This window comes from Larimichthys crocea, chromosome XIII (genome assembly GCF_000972845.2).
Source record: "Larimichthys crocea isolate SSNF chromosome XIII, L_crocea_2.0, whole genome shotgun sequence".
NCBI lineage: Eukaryota > Metazoa > Chordata > Actinopteri > Sciaenidae > Larimichthys > Larimichthys crocea.
In genome coordinates, this window is record NC_040023.1 from 2,913,657 (window position 1) to 2,940,498 (window position 26,842).

Genomic DNA, 26,842 nt, shown 5'->3' on the forward strand with positions numbered 1-26,842 from the left:
ACAACAAAAGCGTAAAGTAAGCCAAAGACTAAAGAGAAAGGCCGGCTGACATTGTGCAAACTATGTGAATTGTGGATGTTGGCAAACATCTTCTGCCAAGGCTGCCAGTGTGGCTGTAAAAGTAGCATTACATTTTGAAACAAGGTTTCACCTGAAGGTAGCTGGAGGGGGGGGCTGCTGCAACCCTAACTAAATACGTTGTGTTACCAGTATATTTTTGAGCATACTGGTGTTAGACTGGATGATTCTGAACTGGGTCCATATGGGACCAAAGCAGCCTATTTTCCAGGAACAGATAGGTAGGTCATTTTCTTGCTTGAGGACAGTGCTGACACTTTCTCAGGAGGTTTGCTAATCCTCTGTTTTCAGTGTGACTCAGATGTTTCATGTTCCTAATGGATTCATTTGCTAATGTCAATACTAAGGCACCAGTTTACAAGTGTGCTGCTGACACACTGTACTGTTTCTTTACAAACACAGTTTATATTGTCGTAGCACTTGTCACGCAAGAAAAATGTGAACCTGACTTTTGTGACAGAACTTTGTCAGACAGCTCATGTAAGTAAGTGCAAAATCAGCTGAATGTCATGCACCATCAAAAAAGGCCATGTAGGGGACTCTAGGGACTCGATCCTGGATAACCAACTGCACAAAGGAAGCTTCAGTACTGTCCTCGGGCCTCAGTGCTTCAGGGGTCATGAAAACTCCAGGGTTTGTGCTAGTTTGATTGAAATTGTGTTTGGGAATATGAACCCCTCGAGCATAGCAACTGACATTATAAGAGCTTTTGTTGCCTGACCTTGAAGACATTTCCTCCAAATAATAATTTATAAATAATAACTTTCCTCCAAAATATAAAAATAAGTGCCAATAAGAGGGTGAACGGAAACCCTCTTATGGGTTTTCTGATCTGACGCCCACATTAGCCTCTCGTTTCTCATCTTACACTATTATGGTCAAGGTTTGGTTTGGAGTTTGGGAAAAAGATCAGAATTTGGGGGATCTTTTTCATCACGGTTGCAACAATAACCACTTGGTTAAGATTGGGGAAAAGTCTGGTTTAAAGGAAACCAACGTTAGGAAACAAACAGCAGTCTCCTCCATCTCCTATCACCTTGTAAGGATCTCACAGAGCAGTTTGTCCCTGGTCAGGTTGCAGCGTGCGATGGTGGCAGCAAAGAGCAGTGAAAAGATGGCAAAAGCTTATTTCCTTAAGTGGTCCCGAGTGAAACGTTGGCATCAGGTAGAGGGACTGTCCTCGCAAGGAGGGACTGAAGGAGATGGAAGACAGAGAGAAGTGTGTGTGTATGTGTGCAGAGAAAAATAGGATGGTAAATGGCCACTGTTCTGACGTCAGCATCTTTTCTTAGCATCCCTCTGGATCTCTTTATTCCTACAAGGACATGTATAGGTGCCCAGTGCTGAGGGTGGAAACCTCGACATGCTGCTGGCATGAGGGTGACAGTGTGAGCACATGTGTTCATGCATGGCAGAACACATGTATTCTGCACACAGTTAAAGTCACTTTAATACCATCACATTGTCAGATGAAACTATTACTAACTCTATATTTTTCTCAGATTAGGCCCAATGAACTTATAGGTTATCATTTAGTATAAATTGTAGAACTGTTTGCTATATGAGGGGAGATAATGGCAGTGATGGCGTTGCCTATTATTAGATCATTCTTCCTGATTCATGCACCGATGCTCTTGTGAATTCAATTATTGTGAAATAAGACTGTCTCATTTTCCCGGGGAATCCCTTGAGGAGCCCCCTCGGTGCTGGGATCCCCTCTTTATCAAACACTTTTAGACTCATCTCTCCGCCTCTGTTAACCCTTCATCAAACTCAACCATGCACAGCAAGGCTGTAAGGTTTGGATTTGTCCACATTTGAAGCAGTGCTCCTGGGGCTATAGTAACAGAGCTGGAATTTTTTGTGTCCTTTCTAAAAACCAAACACAAGATTTGCATCTTCAACAGGAGATGCAAATATTAGCATGTCTAGAATAACTGCAGTAACAACCATGTTTAACAGGTCATGTAAGGAAAAACAACAAGAACAATACAAATAGTTGCAACATTTAAAGCACAAATGTGTAACTTACCATAAAATAACAGATTTATAATCATTTCAATGCTACCCATGTAATCATTGTTCTCCGTGTACGATCATCCAGTCAAGTATGTAACTTTACAGAACTAAGTCACAGACCACCAACTATTGGAAAAAACACTGCTGCTTTCCATTTGATGTCCTCCGGCTGCTCCGCCTCAACACTTGTTGACTTGTGTAAACTGCTGCAAACTGTAGCTGCTGTTAGCAAATGTTTGCTGAATATATTAGTCGGGCTGCCCAGACTGAACTTTTTGGGTCCACTAAGAAGAAGAGGAAGTTTTCAGGCCTGGGGCAAATGTTGATGGGGAGCGGACTCATTGTGATCTTGACGGGGAAAGCTAAGAAGAAAAAAGGAGAGAGAGCTTAAACTGGGACTGACTTTTAGTTGTTTGTGAGAGCTTTGCGAAAGACAGACACTGGGCTGGGCTTCTTGTTGAACTAGTCTATTGAGTAAAATGAGTTGGCTGCTATGTCTTGTATCGTTGCACTTGCTTGATGTTTTGGCTGTTAGCAAAGTTGTGGACTAATTGTATTTCTCCTCTATTTTGGAGCCAGGGCAGTGTTTACACTCCAGCAACCCAGGGTGAACTTGTGATTCATAATAGCTTTAAGCTTGCCATACATTGGTTTTCATTCATTACCCTTTAAGGCATTACTTGTGTAATGTCAGTAAACATACTGTTTGAATAAACAAACACTAACTCCCGTCCCGTTTTGCACGACCTCCACAGGCGTCATCAACCTTGAGGATATTTACTTTTTCTGGGACATGTGACTTTAACGTCTGTGTTTTGGCATCATAAATAGCCATAAAACAGGCTACATACAAGCTTGAAACTCTAGACCAGCCAACACATACAGCTGACATTAGCTTCATTGGCAAGGCATTGACAAAATCAGCAAATAACAGATAGTCGCCAGCTTGGTCTACCTCCATCTGAACAATTTGAAGATTACAAATAATTTCGATGATAAGTCTGCTTGCTGTTGACCGTATATGCTCCGGGCCAGCACAGTCATGTATGAAGACGGTGAGGAAGAGGAGCAGAGAAGATGAGGGGAGAGACAAAGGGGAGGAGAGGCTTTGATGAATAACTGCGGTACTGATGCTGACAGCACACTTCAGAAACAGAACCCCGCGCGTGTGTCTGTCACACATGAATCCCGTATCTGTCATTGCAGCGTGGTGCAAAATCACAGGTTCTAAACAAATTTTCCAGATTGATTTTTGATGAATGGGACTCTGCCATCATCCTGACTCGCTCTCTTTTCTTTGCCTCTCCACGTTTCTCTCGAGACACCGGCGCTGTCTGACAATGAGCAGCATTTTGAGTGAAAGAGAACAAAAAAAAAATGTGTTTATGTTCATCACACGGACCCGTTTTCCAATATATAAGACGCCGCTGAACACACACAGACACACAAACACACAGCTCTCCCTCACTCTCTCTCTTTTGGCTCCGGGCTGTAACATTATTGCCAGTGTGCTCTCTTTAGGGGGGGATATGAGGACACATTTACCATCCTTGCAGGATTGAGCGGTGCAAATACCTCGCTTTACTTTCATTTTTCTTTTTTTTTGCTTTTTTGTGGCTTGAGCCTTAATATCAAGGAAAAATCCAGACACCATCATCATCATAATCTTCACCAGATTCCTCTTTGAGTCTCTTCTCTGTTCCTCCTTCTGCACACACAGTTTAATGATCCTGCTGTTCACTAAGCGTTTCCTTCATTAGCATTGCAATAACGGTGCAGCCAGCGGGAAAAGTGTATTGATGTGCAAGTCTTATATATCATATTAACGTGCAGTTAGTATGATTTTTTTTCCCTGCGCAGAAGTACAAACCATTATCATTATAGCTACAGGGGTTGTGTATTATTGCCAGTGACTCAGCGATTAAAAACTCACGCCACTCACTTTTTGAAACAACACTGATGGAAAGCTTCTCTTCTTCTGGTAAAAGTTGAAATTGAACATTTCATATATATATAAATATACACATTGTGGACAGTATTTGGACTAGATGTCCATATACATAGAAAGGAGCATTGGGGCAAGACAAAGTTAAACACACTGGCCAGTGCTTCTGTTTACATCGCCTTGTTCTGCTGAGAGATGAGAAGATGTCTGATGACAAGTTGCATTTCATACTGTGTGTTTCATTTTGCTTCGTTTTGCACTGATGTTGTCAGACTGTGTTTCTTTGCTCAAGGAGGAAGAGAAAGGACAGGATGAAAAATAAGCGAAATCACTGATTCCTATAGTTAAAGTCAGTTTACAGAGCTCGATGTCACGGCTGCCTCCACTTCATATTTATTTACTGCGTTGAATTGGCCATGTTCGATGTGCTCAATCAGGTAAATGAACGCAGGCTGATCAACAATGGTTCAAAGATGCCTGGTTGTCTAATACTGTATGTTTTTGGTTGTGTCGTGAATATATTACCAGTGGTGAACATAATTTCCCCTTTATGCCACTTTAAACCTCCTGCAGATTAAAGTTTTACACAAACCAAACGATGAGCTCATAAAATCCATCATTTTAGTCTTGAATATACATTTTCTCAATGTAGTTTGTGTAGGACTTTTACTTGGAGTGTAATCGGGCATTTTTACATTGTGCTTTTGCTACGTTTACTCAAGTGATTGATCTGAATATTTATTTTAGTACTGAATATTACAGGTTGAAATGTGCTTGATTAAAATTTGTATAACTAAACCCTCTCTGTCACTATAGGGAGCATGGCCTCATGGCTGTGTGACTCCATGATCGGATTGGTGCCAAAAGCTGCCGCCAAACAACACCTGCCTCCAAAATTCAGTGAAATCCAAATGCCATAGTCAAGTTTCAGTTGCCCAGTAGAGGGAGGTAGGTAGTTATTCATATTCATAGCAAAATATGTGTAATTCACATACTACCATACACTCTGGTTTTCATCTGAAAAAAGAGGTTTGAGGATGTAGTTACTATCTTCCAGTCATTTATAGCCGTTTACTGATCTGTTTACAGTTTACATTACTGAGATGTAATAATAATATCAAAGTTAATAGATAGATAGTTGTAGCTGTGCACATCAGACCACACATAACTTATTCATAAAGTCAATTTGAAGCTGCGTTTACAGCTTAAACAACTGATAAATATTGATATGAGGCGGCTGGGTGTGTATTTACCTATCATATTTTTTAAATTTGGATATCCAACCATCCATTTTCTCTAACAGCTTATCCCCGAGGGCTGTAGTCAATCCCAACTGACACTGAGCATATATCTGTACATGTGGGAGGAAGCCACAGAGAACCAACACAGACACAGGGAGGCATTTTGATGTAAGAAACTGTAAATGTGTTTACATCTGTCCCCATACTGTATGCAGTTTATCAGTTGGGCCTAAACATCGTGACGCCGAAGCTTCAACAGGGAAAGATAACAAATGAAAGATGTGATAGAGGGAAGTGTGGAGTCAGTCTTTGCGATTGTGATGGATGAGAGGGGAGGACAAAAACGAAGAGGACACACAAGCAAAGTTAGTACCTGACTGTGAGTAGACGAGTGAGAGTGAATGCATGTATGCCCAGCTCAAAAACCGCCTGGAGGCACCTCCATCCCCTCAAGGCGGGAAAGCCAAATATGATTTTTAATAGACGATCAAAGAGTGTAACGGTAGTTCACACTGTCCTGTACATACTGTGCGCTGATGGAGGATGTCCAGATGTAGAGGTCAGTGGTTATGTAATAATCCTGTACTTTCTGCTGTTGTGCACATTATCTCTATATTTGGCAGCAAGGCATCAAAAAGGTTACAGCTTTGGGATTCCAGCTGGAGCCATTACTTATTCACAACAATGTCTTTGTGAGCAGTGGGAGGATAGGGCGTGTTTGTGTGTGCGCTCACATGCACATGCACACAAATGTTCCTTCCTCTCCTCTTGTTCTCTTTCTCTCCCCGTGTCTCTCTGAAATTATCTCTAAAGCAGTAATTTAGTGGAGGGTGGAAAGAAGGACTTGTTGTTAAAAAACAAGTGTAATTCGATGTTGAGCCAGCAGGGGGTGAGGTTAGGAAGAGCATTGACTCCTTGCAGGAGGAGAAGCATGTGGATTCTTGATGGATGCAGAAAAACATTATTAAAAATAGACATAATATATTTAAATGTCCCAAAACGACACATTTGTGAACTTGATCTGTCATTGGCAAAGAAAAATGAAATCCCACAGTGGTGCATGAAGTAACTATTCATATCCTAGAAAAAGTATCAATACAACAAGCTTTAAATACTCAATACCACTTTGCTTTACCATCAGCATATTACAGTTATTGATTATTATTATTATTGCATTTGCATTATCTTACCATATATGCACCCTGCAAACAGCTGCATTTAAAAAAGAAAAATGGTATTCAAAAATAGTTTCTTTCTGTCCAAAACCTAAGAATGTATCAGCCAGATCGAGATTGATTCTGACTTTTGTCCGCAGGGACTACCAGAATCTATATGAAATGAAAGTTCCCTGTAGAAACTTTAATATAGATTTACGGTCTTGATGTTTTTTTGTAATGTCCACAATAAAAACAAAGATTGCCACTAGCATTCAACTGGAAGAACACCCTCGAACAGCTGCCGGGTGCTTTGTAGGAGCTACATCACCCAGAATACCCTCTACAAAATACTGGAAGAAGCTGGGAAAAATAACACACACCTGTTAGGATCAGTTACTAGAAAACTTACAACTGGATAATTCAGCGATTCAGAAAAATTATTTAGATAATCTGTAAATCACGGCCTATGTAGTCATTTGCTTTGGAATTAAACTGAAAAGTGCATTCAGACTTTATCAGGTGGGGAAAACAGGTGTTGTAACTGATATGCAAATGTGCATCTATAATCCAAACTACAATGATAAGGAAAAAACTGTATGTTTTGTATTTGTGCCTATAATCAGCATGGGGAACTCTATCTTGGCAGAAAGAAATAATCCAATTTATTTGCTTAAAAATAAACATCCGAGTCAAGGCTGTAATGTTCATTCATCTACCACCATCGTTAAAGAGTAAACAACAAATGAAGAAGCACTCCTCTGAAATGCCGCCGTGATTCAGATCTTCAGTCTTTTCTTCAACAAAAAAAGCCTGCGAGTGAAAGGTAACACTGAGGCAGACTGCACGCTCCGTCACAAGGAGTTCACAGTCTGACTTATACCAAATGATGACAGAGTACCTTTTCAAGTGCCGCGGCTGAGCCGGAGTGACAGCTCCAAATAGCACTCATCAGATATGATTGTGTGAAATGTGGTGAAATGAGGCTTAATTGCTGTGCAGCTAATGTTTGGTAATGAACCAAGCAGTACCTGAAGATGTTTTACAGGAATTACTCTGTGCAGAAGAGAGCTGGATTCTTTTTACTCTTTGTGCACATGTGACAAAGACGGAGATGGTGGAAAAGGCCTAATCAGTGTTCAGCAAGAAACGAGACTTAATCGATCCTTTTGACAGGTGGCAAGTAATTTATTCTTTTTATTTCGCCAAAAATACATACTTATATCACTTTTATAGCACTTAATTTGTCAAAAATGTGACTTTGTATGCCAGAAAATGGTAATCAAACCCCTAATCAAGGCATGTACATTATTATATGTGCTTTCTTTTGGGCTCATCATCTTTCCCGGTTACTATTGAAGGTTATATTCATTCGCACTATAGACTGACATGAATTAGCAGACCAGCACTCTCACTACTTCTTTAGCTGACACTGAGGGCTGCCAACTGAGTTTTTGGCAAAGTTACTTTCCGATTTGCACCTTATTAACCCAACTCACTAATGAGCATGTGTGCTGAGCCAATATTCAATTAAAGTCATAATCGGCCTCAACAGTAATGACTGAAAATGACAATAGCAAGTCTGGATGACAATTAAACACTGTCATTAAACATACATTATGGAACACAAATGAAACAGAGAAAAGGGGGCTGCAGAGCAGCTTATATCTAATGGTGATTAAGCTGGTGTCAACTGAAATCCATTACTGGTCCCATTAAAGGCCTTCTATTGAATTGCTTATTGGAAGAAGGAGAAAACAGATTAGTTGTTTCAACAGCTACAGCTTGTGAAAGGAAGCGCTTCAACACAGTTATGGCGTAAAGTGAGTTGACTAGGGAATCCTTCCCCTCCACAGTAAGGCATTATAGGAATAGTCTCATTGTGGAAATAACACTGGGGTTTTATATCTGCTTTGAAATGCTCATAAAAACACAGTGCTTCAAGGAACAGTAAAGAAGAGGAGGCTTAGTCAATCACACAGTCATTGCTACAGTAAAGGATCTCTCACACACACACACAATCGTGCTTATGTCACTTAGGGGGACCGTGATTTTCCTCAAGAAACTTCTTTTTTTCTATCATTAAGTAAACTGAGGACCCCTGACTAAGTTACATGTTTTATTCCATATTATATTCAGTGCATACAAATAACAGCACAGAACAACTTGGTAAATATTATTTTCTATGAATATTGCATCAGAGAAGTGTTTTCCTGATTTTTTTTTGACAAATTCATAGTTTAGCTCTTAGATTAGGTTGTAGCAGAATGAAGGCTCTGTGTTTTGATTGACCCCTTATTCTATGAGATTAGAGAAGTTTATATCTTAAAAAAAGAATCTTTGAAACAACAGTCTAATTTATTTGTCTTCACATAAATTAATGGAGTAATGAGATTTATACCTTATAATATACTTAAAAAGTTCTTCTACTCACACTAACTTCAACCAAAAACAACTCTTAACCTTTAAATGAAATCTTTGACGTTTTAGGAATCACTTTCTCTAAATGTAAAAGTCAAAACCTCTACACTTGTACATCTATATTATACTTGTAAAGACTTAAAGGGTGACTGTACACTAAACTAATGATAATAATAATCACTCTAATTATATGCACAGAAACTTCCTGGTGCCGCTTTGTTATTGTTACACACTTGAGCACAAAGGATCACTCTCAGGCGTGCATGAGTTTTAGATTCTTTACTTTTGTCTGTCAACACAGAAACACAAGCACATCAGCACGACAACATCGTGACATGCAGGCTGGCTGGGGGTCCATTAATTAATTGGCGCTCTCTTGCACTACCCTAAAAGGACCCTTAAGCTGCCTCATAGTGCCTGTGCCTAAGCTATACGTTGGATACACCTTTTAACCTACTGCAAATATTAGCTGATCTTCTGCACAAATATCACATTGCAAATAAATAAAAATAATGACAACAAAATGAGAACCTAGCACACACTGAATACAAACTGAGAATGGGGGGTGTCCATGAATATCGCCAATATTACTATGAGTCCCACATTATGTTCACTGCAACAGTAGTTACTCGCTTTGTTCCAGAGAAAATTAAGTAATGCTGCCACGTAGACCACAAATGAAATCTGTGACTAATCTTTTTACATTACCTGGCACTGCAGGTCGCTGAATCATAAGGCAACAGCACATTTAGGGATCATATTGACTGGTACAGACATTAAAACAACGGTTTGTATATATACTAATGTGGCTGAAATGCATGCATATTCAGGATGAATGATCAGTGACTGAGCTGAATTAGTGACAGGAACTTGTTCAGGCATTACACGTTTATTTAAAACAGCAATAATTGATCTTTTGGTCTCCAGAGGCGGCGGTACAAGTTGAATACACAATGTCAGTTATTATAATGAGCAAGTGTACAATCTGAGACATTGGATCTTAGACATTAACAGCATCAGCATTCATTTGAAGTCGTGTATCAGTAATTAACACATCTCTGACACCAGTTCTTCTAAAACCAAAACAATGAGCTGCAAAAGGCTAACAAACTCAATTGAGCTTAAATTTTTGGTGACTACTATGTGACACCTTTCATATTACACAGAGTCCGTAACCCTAACCCATTAACATGATTAATGTTAAAGCTATACTTGCTAAACTAACCCAAACCTGACCTCAGCCTGACACTTCTAACCAAGTTTTAAAAAGCCCTTTGGAGAAGTGGGGATAGGACAAAAATGTCCTCACTCTTTTAAAATGTTCCAGTTTCATACACACACACACACACACACACAAACACTTAGCAAAGACTTCACCCATGTTATTGCCTTCTCTGTTCATCCTCCTATTCAACGTATAGCCGACAGGAGTGCAGGGATACAAACTGTGATTTAGTAGCAGTGTAAACTAGAAAGCCGAGGCCCATGGCTCTGCTTTATCAGCAGTGCTCCATCTTTCCGTGGGGGACGCGAGAACTCATTTAGGGTGTTGCCAGAGATGGTCTCGCAATAGCTGATAGCACGGTTGAATTATGATTGCACTGCTACTCTTTTCTCTCTGTTAGTTTGCCTGGGTATATGTGTCCACGCCCAAAGGTGGAAACAAACTCTGCGAGTGAATGCTCTGTGACTGCGGTGGCATTTGCAGTTTACGCAAACACATGCAGTTGTACTTCATCATAAACCACACACACACACACACACACACACACACACACACACACACACGAGAGCTGCAGCCTGTCCACAAGAGTTTTAACACAAGAAATGATAATTAGCAGGAATCCAATTTTGACACAAACAGACGACTGCTGGGGTGTGCATATGTTTCAGCATGCGAGTGTGTCTGTGTGTATGTGTTTGTGCAATGATGTCTCATATTGTACTCCAGATGGCGCGAGGGTCACCATGGAGACTGGTGACATATAATCTGAATGTGGTGGGTGCTTTTGGTTTCCTAGGGTGCCGAGGATGAGTGTGAAGGGGTGTTAGCATTTCAGTTTGAAAATTATAGTGGATAGATTCTTCAGTCACATCACGAACCACACAGAGATGTAATATAAACATTAGGTATGTTCATTTTAAAGTTGCCAATAAAGGTGAAGCTATCTCAGCAACAATCTAAAAGTTACTCGATCAATCAAAAAATCCACTGAAAGACGACACGTCATTGTATTTTGCTCTGTTGTGCCCACCTGCGCCCTCTCTGCTTTTGGGAGGCCTCTATAATTACAAACAGCAGGAGCTGTTGTACTGGCTGAAACCTCTTTACAATGTCAGAGAGGACATTCATACAAATTCAGGCCTTATAATAGATCCTCTGTGCTGTTTTTACATCTGACTGTAACAACTTTTAATCCAATGTAGTAATGATTTCATTTCAGTCTAGTGTAAATTAGCTCTATTGATGTAAAATCATTTGGTTTGGTCTTGTATTAGCTACTTAGGCAAGAAATTGATTTGATCTTCTAACGGTCATCATTTCTCATTTTATTTTAGTGTGCCTCTCAATAGAACATTCAGATCAAAGTTTTCATTTTTTAGAATCACCAGCCAGTCGAATGACATTTAGCCAAAGTAGACTCTGTGTTCTCACAGCGGAGGTGCACATGGTGTCACTGATGTTGTTTTTTTGTACTTGTCAAGTGAAATGTGTGCTTGCCTGTATTTGACTTGCCGGAGAATATTGGATGGCATTGTGGCAAAATAAATTAGGGGTGCTACATTTTTTCCACTCAGCGCTGCTGTCTTTCTGAATGTGACCTTACCAGTGAGAAGAATAAATAAAACACATGAAAATTCAAGCTGGGATGAAAATTTATCTTGTATGAAATGTTGATGCTGTTAGGATGTGCTAGGTTTGTGTATTACCCTGCTGTTCCTGGGTTTGTTTGTTGTAAATGTTTTTTGGGTTCCAGCTTCTTTTTGACTATTCACCTGTTTCTGTCTCCAGCCTGGCCACACTCACCTGCCCTGCAAGCCACGCTCAGCCAACCCTCGTCTGCTTACTTCCCCAGACTCCTCCTGTCTTGTCTGTTTGTGTTTTCTTTTTGTCTTGGCAATAAAAAGCCTTCTAAGCCAACTCCTCTTTGGTCTGCATTGTGGGATCAGTGTTCTGCCAAGCACAAGCTTAAAAGATGCAAAGGTACTCTGGCATGCAAAGGAGGCTGCTTTAGTTGTCATTGCTGAGAGCTGCTTTTTCTCTCTAACTTTGTGCTGCTTGTGGTTGTGTGGGTGTGTGAGTTGGTTAAAATAACATTGTAAGTGTTAATTCTGTGAGTATCTTGATGACAAGCCAAAATAACACTTGTCTGTTTAATGGATATTTGTGCGCTTGTTTTGCTGGACCACCTCTGTTTTTTTGACATTTGCATTGACACTCCCAAAGAAATGAGGAGCCTGTTTATTCATGCTGTGTGACCGATGTTTACAGTGTTTTCCGTGGAAAGGTATCATGACACCTACCAGCAACACAGCTTGTCAACACCTGATAGAAGACAATCACAACACTTGCCAAGTCAAGGATGTCTTAAAAACAGCATTTTAATTAAATCATAAATTTTAGTCTCCCTTTGTAAAAACTAATGATTGATCTTGAGAGGGAGGCGAAGTCAAATCTATTTTTCTCTACACAGACAACCAAAACATACTGGAACTTTAATTCCTCTTAAGTAAGGTCAAGGTGACATTATTCATACTAGAGGTTAAAGACCGATATTAATAAATTATACTGGATCCTAACTCTGCCAAAAGCACAATTTCAATTATTTCTCTTTGCCCCCTATGTCCTAAAGTCTTTTTTAATGTTTCACACTTAATAAAGTACTATAAACACACAAAACAGAACTTAGCTACAAACAAAAGATAAAACACATTGTGAGAAGTGCTAAGAATCTATAAAGTTCATCACTAACAGGATCACAGATTTCAAAGCCATAAAAAAGATCCATCATTAAAAGATTTGAAGTGTCAAAGGACTCTGCAAGCACTCATAAATGTAATTTACTTGTGACTATAACATCAACATGTTTATATATCTTTAACTAATTTCAAACCTCACTACATAATCTGAGGCCACAAGAAATGAATGTAACATGAAAAAATGTAGCTACGCAGTATGCAAACCTTGCCTTAAATTAGTACTTAAATGAAGAGTGTTAATTTGTAGGAACACCAGGACGTCCTTTGCAGTATAATGGATCATCAGGCTCACCCTAAAGACGGCAGAAAAAGGAAGTCATCTGTGTGATTCAAAAGAGTCGTTTAACATTTGGGGCAAATTGTTAATGGTTTTCTTGTGGAGTTAGATGAGAAGATCAATTCGATTCTCATATTTGTCTGGGAAATATATGGTCAGCAGACAAGTTTCCAGTCTTTGTGCTAAACTAACAAGGTAATACCAATTAAAAAGACATGAGGATTATATCAGTCTTTATATAACATATAAAGGTATATTTCCCCCAAAAGTCAACCAAATCGCTTTAAATATTTTATTAACAAACACATACAAAAATATGTCTTTTATTTAGAAAATCACAAAAAGGAATACCTCTTTCTTCCTCTTTCGTCCCTTGCGAAAAGTCTGCCCATATCTCTCAATCCAGCTGAGTTTTAAGTGTGGGTTGACTACATGATTTGTCAAGTTCACCAAGTTGAACATCTTGGCATGTAGCTGTAGAGATATAAGAATAAAATACTGAATATCACTTCATTACAACCTTTAACATGTCTTCCATTGCTCGATCTCCACTGGCAGATAATCTAATGATGACGTAACCCTAAGATTTCTTACTTTATTTCTTAATTTTAATGTCTTTTCCTATTTTTTCTTGAATTTTAACCCTAACCCTAGACCGCCTTCTTTTGAGCCTTTTAGCCTAAGAAAGTCAGAGAAGGTCATTTTCATTGTAGCTGGCCTTTGTCTACAAAATACAGAACTCCATCTTTGTCTGGTTCCAACATATATATTGAATGTACAACCTCATGAAGATAATTGAGTGTCCAGAGCTGTCGTCAAAGTAAAAGGTGGCCAGTTTGAAGAGTCTTTCATTACACAGTTTGGACATAGTGTCAAATGGTTTTTAAATCCTGGCAAGCTTCCTGGGTCTTTGACATTACCTATGGCCAAATAACTAGCCTAACACCTTCCTACCTTGCAAAGCTAACCATAAGCTTACTATATCGGGGTTCGGGACTAGCACATCCACTGTGTGGGAGCCTGTCATTACCAGGAATAGCATTAGTTCAGCAGCCACATATTTACTGTACCTGCTCTAAAATCTGTTGCTGGACAGCAGGATCACTTAGGTCTGTCTTAGACTGGAACATTAACTTGACCGTCAGTTTGTGCTGAACTGGAACCTTTTCACAGATAAAATAGTGTTTTGCCGTACAGTCCTCATCCCACCACTTTCCTGTGGTTGTGTTGACCACAGCACATGATCCCACCGTGTCTTCCAAGTTGTCAGGCTGGTCATTGTTCCAGTAAGCGAATTTTCTGTATTTCCTGGTAGACCAGAATTCCCAGCTCTTTCGAAATAGACCAAACCAGGTGTCTACTGACAGCAGTGAGGAGATGTTATTATTCTGAATCCTGTTCCTTACTGAGGCGAGGTTTGTGTGGTTAGCCTCACAGTAGGACTTTGCGTTATGCCAAGTCATGGAAGATTCCACTACAATGTACATTCGAGGATCGTGTTCTGAAAGGAAAAAGAAAGAAAATGATCTTCACAATCCACTGTATCTTCTGAACATTCTGACACTAAAATGTCATTTTTCAGACTGATAAATCAGAAGAACATTAACCTGACTCAACACATGCTGCATCATGGTCTTGTGTCTATAACTTAACAAAAACGTTCTCAGCTGTCTCTGTTACAATGCAATCTGTTTTTTACTTCCAAATGAGGAATGATGATACTCTTTTTTGCTTGCAAAAAGTACTATCAGTTTATTTTTTATTATCTTTATTGTCCACCTACTTTAGCAGAGCTAGGTGATTTTTCAGGTGTTAATATGGCTGTCTGTGGATTTTTAAATTTGGAATAGTGTCACAATTGTGGAGGATGCAGTCACAAAACTGTATAGGTGTGCAGTTGAGATCAAAATTAAGACAGAGTTCAAAGATGAGTACATGTTAAAATGGATCAGATCTTGGCATGTCAACGGCCATCGCAGCTGGTCTGATTGACAGTAATAATAATTAGTGGACAGAAAGTCTGTGAAGTAAAGCCAATGTGAAAGTGTCTTGAACCTTTGGCAATTAAAAGAAGTCTGATTGTATTGGGTCTTGTGGAGAAATTATGATATTTTGCACTTGATTTATCACCTTAAACAGTTTCATGATAACAGTATGCTTTAATCAACAAGTCATTCTTATTGAATCCATCTAATGCAACGCACCAGATAATCCTGTCAAACTAGACAGTGTACTGATATGTGTACCAGGTTATTTTTCTTTCTCCAAAACCAAGTGCAGCCCAACATGTCCTGCACTAGCTCTATGATAATGTCCAAAAAACTACTGATGGCAATGGCCGTAATACCAAACTCGAGGCTTCAAAATGGTTGCCTATAAACTAAAGGGTGACATCACAGTTGGTTTACACTTGGTGTGATCCCATCGCAAGATGGTTTTCTTTATTAATGTGAATATGCTACCCCGATGAAGAAATGGATGCTTTTAATATAATTTTTATCCTGTGCACGAGGTTGATTTTAATTCAAATTCTAATAAAGCTACTTGGACTGAAAAAAAAGTTCTTCTTACCATCATAGCAAACTGCAGGATGTTTTGCCGCACAATGAGAACTATACCAAAGTCCATCTGCTGTCATCAAAGTGCATGTGTGCATGTAGGGTTTTGTGACAGGCTCATTTGATTTCCAGTTGTTGAAACTTCTCATATTGTCGAATCTTCCACCCAGTGGCCACTTCCAACTCATCAGATTATCTTTCAGCCCTATCCATGCGAATATTCCCTGGTCCTGCAATACAGTCTGCAGCCTATCGTTTTCGCCTCGATTGTCTATAGAAGCAAGGTCATCAAACTTCTGTCTGCAGTAAGTCTGAGCTTCAGTCCAGGTCTTTAATATCTTTATATAGTGGAACTCTCTGAAGTTGCCTGAAGACAGAGTAGGTAGCCCTGATAGAAAAAATAATCATTTACATTCACGTATTTCACAACCACACAACCATTACAGACCTGCAAACTCTAGAGTAATGAAAAATGTAACAACAAAAAAACTGAATTCAAGAGATTTATTTTTCTTTGTGATCTTAATATGCAAATCAACCTTTTGGGAGCATTTTGAGATTAGAATATGAGAATACACAACATATTTGCTTTAATAAAGAAAGTTTTTATGGATTTGGTTTCTTTTAACAACAGAAAAAATGAACCACAAGATAGCCTGGCAAGTGAGCACAAAGGGTTCAGTAGCAAGAGACGGAAGAAGGAAGAGAGAGAGAGAGAGAGGCAGAGAGGAGTGAGTGAGTCCAGCGCCATGGACCAATAAAATGTCACACCTCCAGACATGACATGAGTGACAATGCACATTATTGTTTGCTAAAAGTTTTGAAAAAGGTTGAGGGTGGTTTTAAACTGGTATCCTGTAGCACATGGGAAACGTTTGCCCTCAGAAATTTCTGTCAGAAAGACTAAACTACTTGGTTTAGGAAAAGATCATGACAGAAAGCATTTCTGGCAGAATCCCTGAAGCAAACTTCTCCCAAATGCCAGCACATAGCAAACAAGTTCTAAGGGCGTAGTAATGCTAAATTATACTATGCTATTGATACTAATAAATACTACACTATTGACTGAAGGACAATCTCATAGCAAAGATGGATAATGCCCAATCTCAGTCGCGGCACGCCCCCCTCCTCACTTTTTACTAAAAACAGTGCAGTCATTGCCATAGAGATGATTGATTCAATGAAACTGATTCGATAATTTTGGTTTTCATTTAATGAAAAGTTTTCATGGGCGTCTACCTCACACCCTTACACACAGCATCCACACACAAACATTTCACTGACCTGAGAGAACCAGGACAAACAGTAGTGTCTTGTTCATCCTGGAAATAGAAACATGCAGAACAAGTTCATTTCTCCTCAGTGTACAAAAAAGAAAAAAGAAAAAAACTTTTGCACAACCACCAACAGAAGATTTAGTATGTACATTCAGTTAGTGTTGAGACAAATTTGGGTTACAACAAGGTTTAAATCTTTTTACATTTGATCTACTTTTCATACATATGACAGATATAATTCTTGTTGCCTATGTAGTAAGTGAAACCTATGAAATCATTACAGCGATATTAGTCTATAACCTCTGACTCAGGTCATATTATAGAAGAACATGAAACATAAGAAGATAGAAGGTGTAAACAAAGACACAAGATCATTCAGCCTACCTTGGAAAATTCACGCTTTACTTTCCGCAGCTTGTTCCGACACACATTACACCTTTAGTAAATATTCACTTACTTCTATCCAGTTTATGCCCTCCTTCTTCAAATTATTTATGCAAACCTAATGTCATTCTTTTTCTCTTGACTGTAGAAAACACGCTATATGGACATACACAAATCAGACGGTGAAATTGAGCCTGTGACCTTCAACTTGGTCACTGAGAACATTATAACCTACGACAGTATCAGGTTTTAGCATACAGAATAGTCAACTCATATGAAGATGTCAGTCTATCCACGACCTGCTTGTCCTGTTCAGGGTTCATCTCAGATGCACTTGAGTCGAGGTACAAAACATTTCAATTTGTACTTAAGAGTAGTTATTACACCACTGTTGTGTTTATACTGTAATGTTACATGAATTAAGTTGTTAGTTTCATATACTACAACTGCTTTTAATGCCATACAGAGGATATCAATATGTGGTGGACACTCGTAGATGCACAACAGGAAATTAACATCTTTAATTTTAAAGATTGTCTTTTTCCAGACTTGATCCATATTTGGTTGCTATTAGTGTTTTAGGAAAACCTCAAGTAATTATGTAAAACCAACGTCTTCATCTCATTGGTTGTGAGAACAGAAGCTTGAACTCTAATTTTCATGCACTATCAGATGGTGAAATGAAGCATGCGACCTTCTGCTCCAAGGTCATCCCCGCTATTATGTAAGCAAACTAAAGGTGACAAACAGTTTACAGCCATTGCAAGCACTCACAGTCATTATTATCACTGACATATAACAAAACAAAATAAAAATTTTATATCAGTGTTTGTCAAAACACATTTAAAATACATCAGAATCAAAGCAATGCCATTTGTTCATCTTTTCCTTTTAAAGATTTGAGAGCAAAGTGTATTTTAGTTCACTGAATCCAATCACACTAACCTCCACTATATTATCTGCTACTGTATATGCATCTTACAGACTTATATGTGGGCAGATAATGATTTTCACTGTGACCTTTTATTCTTAGGTGATCACAAACATTCGTCTAGAGTTAAAACTGCCAGCTTCCAGCTATAGATGGTCTCAGCCTTCAAGGCTGAAAAGCTGACAAAGAGCAAAAGTTCACATTTATGCAGAGATGTATTTCTGGCCAACGTGACAAATGCGAGATGAATATTTGCTTTGGCTTTATTTTGTGTTTTTCCACTAAAAATTGCTGTCTGCTGTTGTCAGGAGATCGGTGACGGCTGAAAGTTGATTAAAATAAAGTCCTTATTTATGTGTTTCAGCTGTGAGACTGAACCTACATGACTGAACAGTTAAGTTGCAAATATAAAACACTGAATCTGAGTAATCTGATAGTAATTATTATATGTATTTATGTGTTTAAGAACAAATGTGTTTGAAAAAACAAACAAAGACTATTTTTCTAATGATAACATTGAGGCTCCAACACACATCATTGCATTAATTTGATGAGGAATGAGACATATGAGACTCACCCCCACCACAAACAATACATATTACATTATTATACAGTCTCCACATGTGTACATTACACATATTCTTTCCATGGTCAGTGTTTTTCACATTCTTGCATAACATACAGCTCTTTGATGTATTTTGTTCTATAGAGTTTTACATTTTTCTTTTATTAATGTTTCTTGACCTTTGCAGTACAGGTAACATGCGATGTTGGTGCAGTGGTTAATACTGTTGAACTCCAGTCGTCTGGGTCCTTTCTGTGTAGAGTTTGCATGTTTCATGGGTTCCTCCCAAAGTCCAAAGACATTCAGGTTAAAAGGTTAGTTGGTGACTCTAAATTTCCTTTAGTGTGAATAGTTGTTTGTCTCTATGTGTCAGCCCGGTATAACTGGCTACTTGTCCAGGGTTGGATGCCCAATGTCAGCTGGAATCGGCTTTGCCCCCCACAACCCTGATAAGAATAAGTGGTTATAAAAGGTGGATGGACTTTTTCAGTACTTGCTTATCTTTTTTTCAAAGCAAATTCCTTGTTTGTTTAAACCTACTTGACTTTCTACAAACTGTACTTAGCCAAGGTGGGAGAAGTATTGGATTGGATTCATTATCAGCAAAGACTCAATGTCAAAGAACTCAGACGGGAATCAGGGCCAAAAAAAATCAGGACACTCCCTTGTTGAGAAGACTGTCAGACAATAATTTATTTATTTATTTCTCCATCTTGTTGATCACAATTATAAACAGAAGAACGGCATAAATAAAGTACCACACACTTACACAAACCAGGCCTTTGTTACAAACATATAACACATTGTGAGAAATTCTGATTGTTAACTATGACGTTCATCATTAACAGGACCACACATTTCAAAGCCAGAAAAGATAAACGCCCATCATTGAAAGATTTTCATCAAACATTTAAGTGTGACGTGTTTATATTTCTCAAACTCATTTTAAACCACTATCACTATACGGTGCAACATTTTTTTTTAAAATTGCAAACAGGCAAATGAACATCTTAAATAACAGAACAAACTTTAACTATTGTGTTAAATTAGCACTTCATGGAAGAGTGTCAGGTTTTAGGATGTTCAGGACGTCCTTCGCACAATGACGGATCAGACACCGGCTCTAAAAAAAAAAGTCAGAAAATGGAAGTCAGCATGTGGATTGAAAGTGTAGTTTAATTACTACATTGTTATTAGTTTCCTTGTGGAGAGTTAGATGAGAAGATCAGACATTTAGCTTAGCACAAAGGCTGGAAATATGGGTACAGCGAGCTTGGTTGTGTCAACATAATTAAACCTATACCTTCTTCTTTCATCATCTTTTGTTGCTTGTGAAAAGTCTGCTCATCCTTCTCAATCCAGCGGAGTTTAACGTGTGGTAACTCATGTTCAGCCATGTGAGTCTGCAGCTGTCGAGAAACAAAAATATAAGTAAACAAGGAGAATATTGTGAGCTCGCTATGTTATTTTGTGGGGTTTCATATCAGATTAGATTGTCTTTGACGCTACTGTATGAGAGCTAACATTAGCGTCTCTGGGGAAGTTTACACTCCAACAATCATAGTCATTACCAGGGATAGCAGCAAACTGTTACTGTACCTGCTCCAAAATCTGTTGCTGGACAGCAGGATCATTCAGGTCCGTTTCAGACTGGAACTTTAACTTCAACGTTGTTTGGTGCTGAATTTCATCTTGACAGACAAAATAGTACTTTTTCTCACAGTCCATATCCAGCCACTTTCCTGTGGTTGTGTCGACTGCAGTACATGATTCTGTTGACCCTTCGTTGTCGGGCTGGCCGGAGTCCCAGTTAGTGAAGGTTGTGGGGATCTTGTCAGACCAGTAGGCCCAGGGCTGTCTGTGGAGACCTATCCAGTGTCTTCTTTCTGGTAGTGTGGCAATTAGATCATTCACAGACTTGTTCCACACTGTCAGGAGGTCTGTGTGTTTGGCCCTACAGTATGTCTTAGCGTCATACCAAGTCATGAAAGTGTCCACTGAAATGTATTTAGAAGGATCTTGTGCTGCAAGAAAAAAGAAAGAAAAACAGGCTGGCTTTGGATCTGCATTTTGCCATTGAACAATGCTGGTTATCAAGATAAAAAACAAATGCATAGGGTGGCAACATTGTTGTCCACCACTTTGAAATATCTCAATAACTATTTGATTATTGTGAAATTCAGTACAGATAGTCATGGTTCCCAGAGGATAAATCCTGTTAATGTAATCTAACTATATTTCTGTTTCCAGCCCCAGTTAAGGTTGAAACTGGATGTCTTTAAAACAATATGTCCAACTGGATGGAAACCTTTAACATAATGTTTGTCCTTACCCTGTCTGACAATATCTGAAGAACATTTTCTGTTGTGTGTTGAAACAAAGAAACTTGAAAGTACAAACACAGTAAAAATTCTACCTACCATCATAACAGATTGAAGCACGTAGATCGGTACAAAAAAAATCAAACCATTCCATCAATGCAGTAACTTGACAGCAGTTCTGCTTGGATCCCACATTGTTAGGTTCAAATAATTTCCAGTTGCTAAAATCTGTATTATTGTTGAAGTCTGCATTTCCCATTGTCCACTTCCATCTGGTCTTATCATCTTGAAGCCCTATCCATGCAAATGTTCCAGGGTCCTTCAACACCCTCTGCAGCCTGTCGTTGTCATCTTGATTGTTTATAGTTGCAAGGTCAATGAACTTCTCTCTACAGTAAGTTTGAGCTTCAGCCCAGGTCTTTAATATCTTTATGTAGCGGTGCCCTCGGAGGATGCTTGTCGAAAGAGCAGACAGCCCTGATGGATAAAAAACTGCTTTTCATTTACACTCATGTATTCCACTATAACAGACATGCGACAAATACAACCAGTGTTAAATGTATAAGATCATGTATACATCCACTGTAAATATGTGCATCTACCTCACACCCTTACACACAGCATTCACACACAAACATTTCACTGACCTGAGAGAATCAGGACAAACAGTAGTGTCTTGTTCATCCTGAAAATAGAAACACGCAGAACACATTCATTCCTCAACATACAAAAAAGAACAACTTGTATTTTGGAAAACCAGCAACAGAAAAACAGAAACTAACCAGCAGATACATTGTTATGATATCACATTATGGTAGAAGAAGATGCAACATAAATAAAGATACAAGATCATTTGGCCTACCTTGCAAAGTTCAAGCTTTTCTTTCAAGCAAAGGCATGTTTGTTCTGACACATCTCAAACCTTCTTTGAGTTTCTGCTCTCCTCCTCTAAAACTATTATGCAAACCCAATGACATTACATTTGTTCTGCTTATAGAAAAGAGGGTGTGGAAATAAAAACAAATCAAGATGGTGAAATTGAGCGTGTAATCTCTAACTCGGTCATCGAGAACATTCTAAACTAAAGACGTGAAAATGTATTAACCACACAGCAGTTCTGCTTGGATCCCACATTGTTAAGCTCAGATCATTTCCAGTTGCTAAAATCTGTATTAATGTTAAAGTCTGTATTTCCCAGAACCCACTTCCATCTGATCTCATCTTGAAGCCCTATCCAAGCAAATGTTCCAGAGTCCTTCAACACCCTCTGCAGCCTGTCGTTGTCATCTTGATTGTTTATAGTTGCAAGGTCAATGAACTTCTCTCTACAGTAAGTTTGAGCTTCAGCCCAGGTCTTTAATATCTTTATGTAGCGGTGCCCTCGGAGGATGCCTATCGAAAGAGCAGACAGCCCTGATGGATAAAAAACTGCTTTTCATTTACACTCATGTATTCCACTATAACACACATGCGACAAATACAACCAGTGTTAAATGTATACGATCATGTATACATCCACTGTAAATATGTGCATCTACCTCACACCCTTACACACAGCATTCACACACAAACATTTCACTGACCTGAGAGAATCAGGACAAACAGTAGTGTCTTGTTCATCCTGGAAATAGAAACATGCAGAACACATTTGTCTCTGCTGAAATTTTGCATGTTGCATGGGTTCTCTCCGGGTACTCTGGCTTCCTCCCAAAGTCCAAAGACATTCAGGTTAAAAGGTTAGTTGGTGACTCTAAATTTCCTTTAGCGTGAATAGTTGTTTGTCTCTATGTGTCAGCCTGATATAACTGGCTACTTGTCCAGGGTTGGACGCCCAATGTCAGCTGGAATCAGCTGTGCCCCCCACAAACCTGATAAGGAGAAGTGGTTATAAAAGATGGATGGACTTTTTCAGTTCTTCCTTTTCTTTTTTTCAAAGAAAATTCCTTGTTTGTGTAAACCTACTTGACTTTCTGCAAACTGATGTCTGTACTTAGCCAAAGATAGTTTATAAGCTAGAATATGCATCAGTCTGTAACACCACAGTGCAAACACAAGTGGATTCAAATGTCACATCAATTATTGAAGCTTATTAACTGTTTTACCCATGGCCTTCAGTATTTGAATAAAGGAGCTCCTGAAAAATAACATGTGTCAAATTTGGAAGGCAAGAGCTGTTATTTCAGTGTGTCCGATACATTTAAACAACATTTAGGTGAAGTATCAGAGTGGATTCATTATCAGCAAAGACTCAATGTCAAAGAACTCAGACGGGAATCAGGGCCAAAAAAAATCAGGACACTCCCTTGTTGAGAAGACTGTCAAACAATCATTTATTTATTTATTTCTCCATCTTGTTGATCACAATTATGAATAGAAGAACGGCATAAATAAAGTACCACACACTTACACAAACCAGGCCTTTGTTACAAACATAAAACACATTGTGAGAAATTCTGATTGTTAACCATGACGTTCATCATTAACAGGACCACACATTTCAAAGCCAGAAAAGATAAACGCCCATCATTGAAAGATTTTCATCAAACATTTAAGTGTGACGTGTTTATATTTCTCAAACTCATTTTAAACCACTATCACTATACGGTGCAACATTTTTTTTTAAAATTGCAAACAGGCAAATGAACATCTTAAATAACAGAACAAACTTTAACTATTGTGTTAAATTAGCACTTCATGGAAGAGTGTCAGGTTTTAGGATGTTCAGGACGTCCTTCGCACAATGACGGATCAGACGCCGGCTCTAAAAAAAAAAGTCAGAAAATGGAAGTCAGCATGTGGATTGAAAGTGTAGTTTAATTACTACATTGTTATTAGTTTCCTTGTGGAGAGTTAGATGAGAATATCAGACATTTAGCTTAGCACAAAGGCTGGAAATATGGGTACAGCAAGCTTGGTTGTGTCAACATAATTAAACCTATACCTTCTTCTTTCATCATCTTTTGTTGCTTGTGAAAAGTCTGCTCATCCTTCTCAATCCAGCGGAGTTTAACGTGTGGTAACTCATGTTCAGCCATGTGAGTCTGCAGCTGTCGAGAAACAAAAATATAAGTAAACAAGGAGAATATTGTGAGCTCGCTACGTTATTTTGTGGGGTTTCATATCAGATTAGATTGTCTTTGATGCTACTGTATGAGAGCTAACATTAGGGTCTCTGGGGAAGTTTACACTCCAACTATCATAGTCATTACCAGGGATAGCAGCAAACTGTTACTGTACCTGCTCCAAAATCTGTTGCTGGACAGCAGGAACATTCAGGTCCGTTTCAGACTGGAACTTTAACTTCAACGTTGTTTGGTGCTGAATTTCATCTTGACAGACAAAATAGTACTTTTTCTCACAGTCCATATCCAGCCACTTTCCTGTGGTTGTGTCAACTGCAGTACATGATTCTGTTGACCCTTCGTTGTCGGGCTGGCCGGAGTCCCAGTTAGTGAAGGTTGTGGGGATCTTGTCAGACCAGTAGGCCCAGGGCTGTCTGTGGAGGCCCATCCAGTGTCTTCTTTCTGGTAGTGTGGCAATTAGATCATTCACAGACTTATTCCACACTGTGAGGAGGTCTGTGTGTTTGGCCCTACAGTATGTCTTAGCATCGTACCAAGTCATGAAAGTGTCCACTGAAATGTACTTGGAAGGATCTCGTGCTGCAAGAAAAAAGAAAGAAAAACAGGCTGGCTTTGGATCTGCATTTTGCCCAAGAACAATGCTGGTTATCAACATTAAAAAAAACGCATAGGGTGGCAACATTGTTGTCCACCACTTTGAAATATCTCAATAACTATTTGATTATTGTGAAATTCGGTACAGATAGTCATGGTTCCCAGAGGATAAATCCTTTTAATGTAATCTAACTATATTTCTATTTCCAGCCCCAGTTAAGGTTGAAACTGGATGTCTTTAAAACAATATGTCCAACTGGATGGAAACCTTTAACATAATGTTTGTCCTTACCCTGTCTGACAATATCTGAAGAACATTTTCTGTTGTGTGTTGAAACAAAGAAACTTGACAGTACAAACACAGTAAAAATTCTACCTACCGTCATAACAGATTGAAGCACGTAGATCGGTACATGGAAAGTCAAACCATTCCGTCAATACATTAACCACACAGCAGTTCTGCTTGGATCCCAAATTGTTAGGTTCAGATAATCTCCAGTTGCTAAAATCTGTATTAATGTTGAAGTCTGCATTTCCCATCGCCCACTTCCATCTGGTCTTATCATCTTGAAGCCCTATCCATGCAAATGTTCCAGGGTCCTTCAACACCCTCTGCAGCCTGTCGTTGTCATCTTGATTGTTTATAGTTGCAAGGTCAATGAACTTCTCTCTACAGTAAGTTTGAGCTTCAGCCCAGGTCTTTAATATCTTTATGTAGTGGTGCCCTCGGAGGATGCTTGTTGAAAGAGCAGACAGCCCTGATGGATAAAAAACTGCTTTTCATTTACACTCATAACCACTATAACACACATGCGACAAATACAACCAGTGTTAAATGTATACGATCACTTTTTTCATGTTACTGCATCCATCCACTGTAAATATGTACATCTACCTCACACCCTTACACACAGCATTCACACACAAACATTTCACTGACCTGAGAGAATCAGGACAAACAGTAGTGTCTTGTTCATCCTGAAAATAGAAACACGCCGAACACATTAATTCCTCAACATACAAAAAAGAACAAGAAAACCAGCAACAGAAAAACAGAAGAAGAAGAAGATGAAACATAAATAAAGATACAAGATCATTTGGCCTACCTTGCAAGGTTCCAACTTTTCTTTCAAGCAAAGGCGTGTTTGTTCCGACACATCTCAAACCTTCTTTGAGTTTCTGCCCTCCTCCTCTAAAGTTATTATGCAAAGCCAATGACATTACATTTCTCCTGACTGTAGCAAACAGGAAGTGGAAATAAACAAATCAAGATGGTGAAATTGAGCGTGTAATCTCTAACTCGGTCATCGAGAACATTCTAACCTATCCATCTATCCATCTATCTATCTATCTATCTATCTATCTATCTATCGTAGCTAGTATTTAGTATGTGTATTATTGGATTATTTTTATTATTCTAATGGGTTATTGTATAATCTGCATTTTATCTTGTAGCTGGTGAAAGTGAAGCCACTCTTAACTACTTTATATGCTGCTGTGCAGTTTAATCTGTAACACTGCATCAAACTCTATGAGCTGAGTGAATGTTTTGTGTAAAACGCAAGTCTGAATATGAAGGGTATGAAGGATTGTAATCTGAAAAGTAACAAGTAACTAAGTCTGTGAGACAAATATGGTGGAGTACAATATTTGCATCTGGAGCAAGAATTTAAGGTGCCTTGAATTGGTCATATTCCACCACTGTTGTTTACAGTGTAATGTCACATGAATGGAGTTTTCTCTAACAAATCGTATACTATTCATATACTTCAAGTGTTTTTAGTGCCTTACACAGTATGTCTGACTGAAGCAACATCTTAAATAAAAATCTGCCTTTTTCAGGCTGGTTGCCGTTAGTGTTTCAGGAAATCCTCGAGCAATTATGTAAAACCAACGTCTTTATCTCATTGGCTGTGAGCACAGAGTTGGAACTCTAATTTTCATGTGCTATCAGGTGGTGAAATGAAGCATGCGACCTTCTGCTCAAGGGTCATCCAAGCTATTATGTAAGCA

The 26,842-nt window shown here is 38.8% G+C and overlaps 2 protein-coding genes across 3 annotated transcripts; both read right to left on the reverse strand.

Annotated features, from left to right (window-relative positions):
* Positions 1-19,542: 19,542 nt before the first annotated feature.
* On the reverse strand, positions 19,543-23,170 carry LOC109138728 (macrophage mannose receptor 1). 2 transcript variants are annotated; one of them, XM_027286184.1, is made up of 6 exons: positions 22,736-23,170; positions 21,800-21,837; positions 21,252-21,629; positions 20,431-20,855; positions 20,135-20,240; positions 19,543-19,954 (listed from the first exon to the last, which is right to left on the reverse strand). In XM_027286184.1, the coding sequence occupies exons 1-6, from the start codon at positions 22,828-22,830 to the stop codon at positions 19,899-19,901; spliced, it is 1,098 nt and encodes a 365-aa protein (XP_027141985.1). In that variant the 5' UTR covers positions 22,831-23,170; the 3' UTR covers positions 19,543-19,898. The 2 variants fall into 2 exon arrangements, with proteins under 2 accessions (XP_027141985.1, XP_027141986.1); XM_027286185.1 differs by lacking the exon at positions 22,736-23,170 and adding an exon at positions 22,015-22,709.
* A 305-nt stretch (positions 23,171-23,475) lies between these two features.
* Positions 23,476-26,057, reverse strand: LOC109138731 (macrophage mannose receptor 1-like). The gene is made up of 6 exons (XM_027286186.1): positions 25,936-26,057; positions 25,770-25,807; positions 25,210-25,587; positions 24,390-24,814; positions 24,094-24,199; positions 23,476-23,913 (listed from the first exon to the last, which is right to left on the reverse strand). The coding sequence occupies exons 2-6, from the start codon at positions 25,804-25,806 to the stop codon at positions 23,858-23,860; spliced, it is 1,002 nt and encodes a 333-aa protein (XP_027141987.1). The 5' UTR covers position 25,807; positions 25,936-26,057; the 3' UTR covers positions 23,476-23,857.
* Between the last annotated feature and the right edge of the window lie 785 nt (positions 26,058-26,842).

Coding starts and splice junctions, on each gene's coding strand:
- LOC109138728 (XM_027286184.1), bottom strand. CDS start 22,830: ATGCAACATGCAAAATTTCAGCAGAGACAAATGTGTTCTGCATGTTTC. Junction 21,838..22,735: donor GTTTGTCCTGATTCTCTCAG/GTCAGTGAAATG, acceptor TTCTATTTTCAG/GATGAACAAGACACTACTGT. Junction 20,241..20,430: donor AGCAACAGATTTTGGAGCAG/GTACAGTAACAG, acceptor GTTTCTCGACAG/CTGCAGACTCACATGGCTGA.
- LOC109138731 (XM_027286186.1), bottom strand. CDS start 25,806: ATGAACAAGACACTACTGTTTGTCCTGATTCTCTCAG. Junction 25,588..25,769: donor GTTTGTCCTGATTCTCTCAG/GTCAGTGAAATG, acceptor TTTATCCATCAG/GGCTGTCTGCTCTTTCAACA. Junction 23,914..24,093: donor AAAGATGATGAAAGAAGAAG/GTATAGGTTTAA, acceptor TTTTTTTTTTAG/AGCCGGCGTCTGATCCGTCA.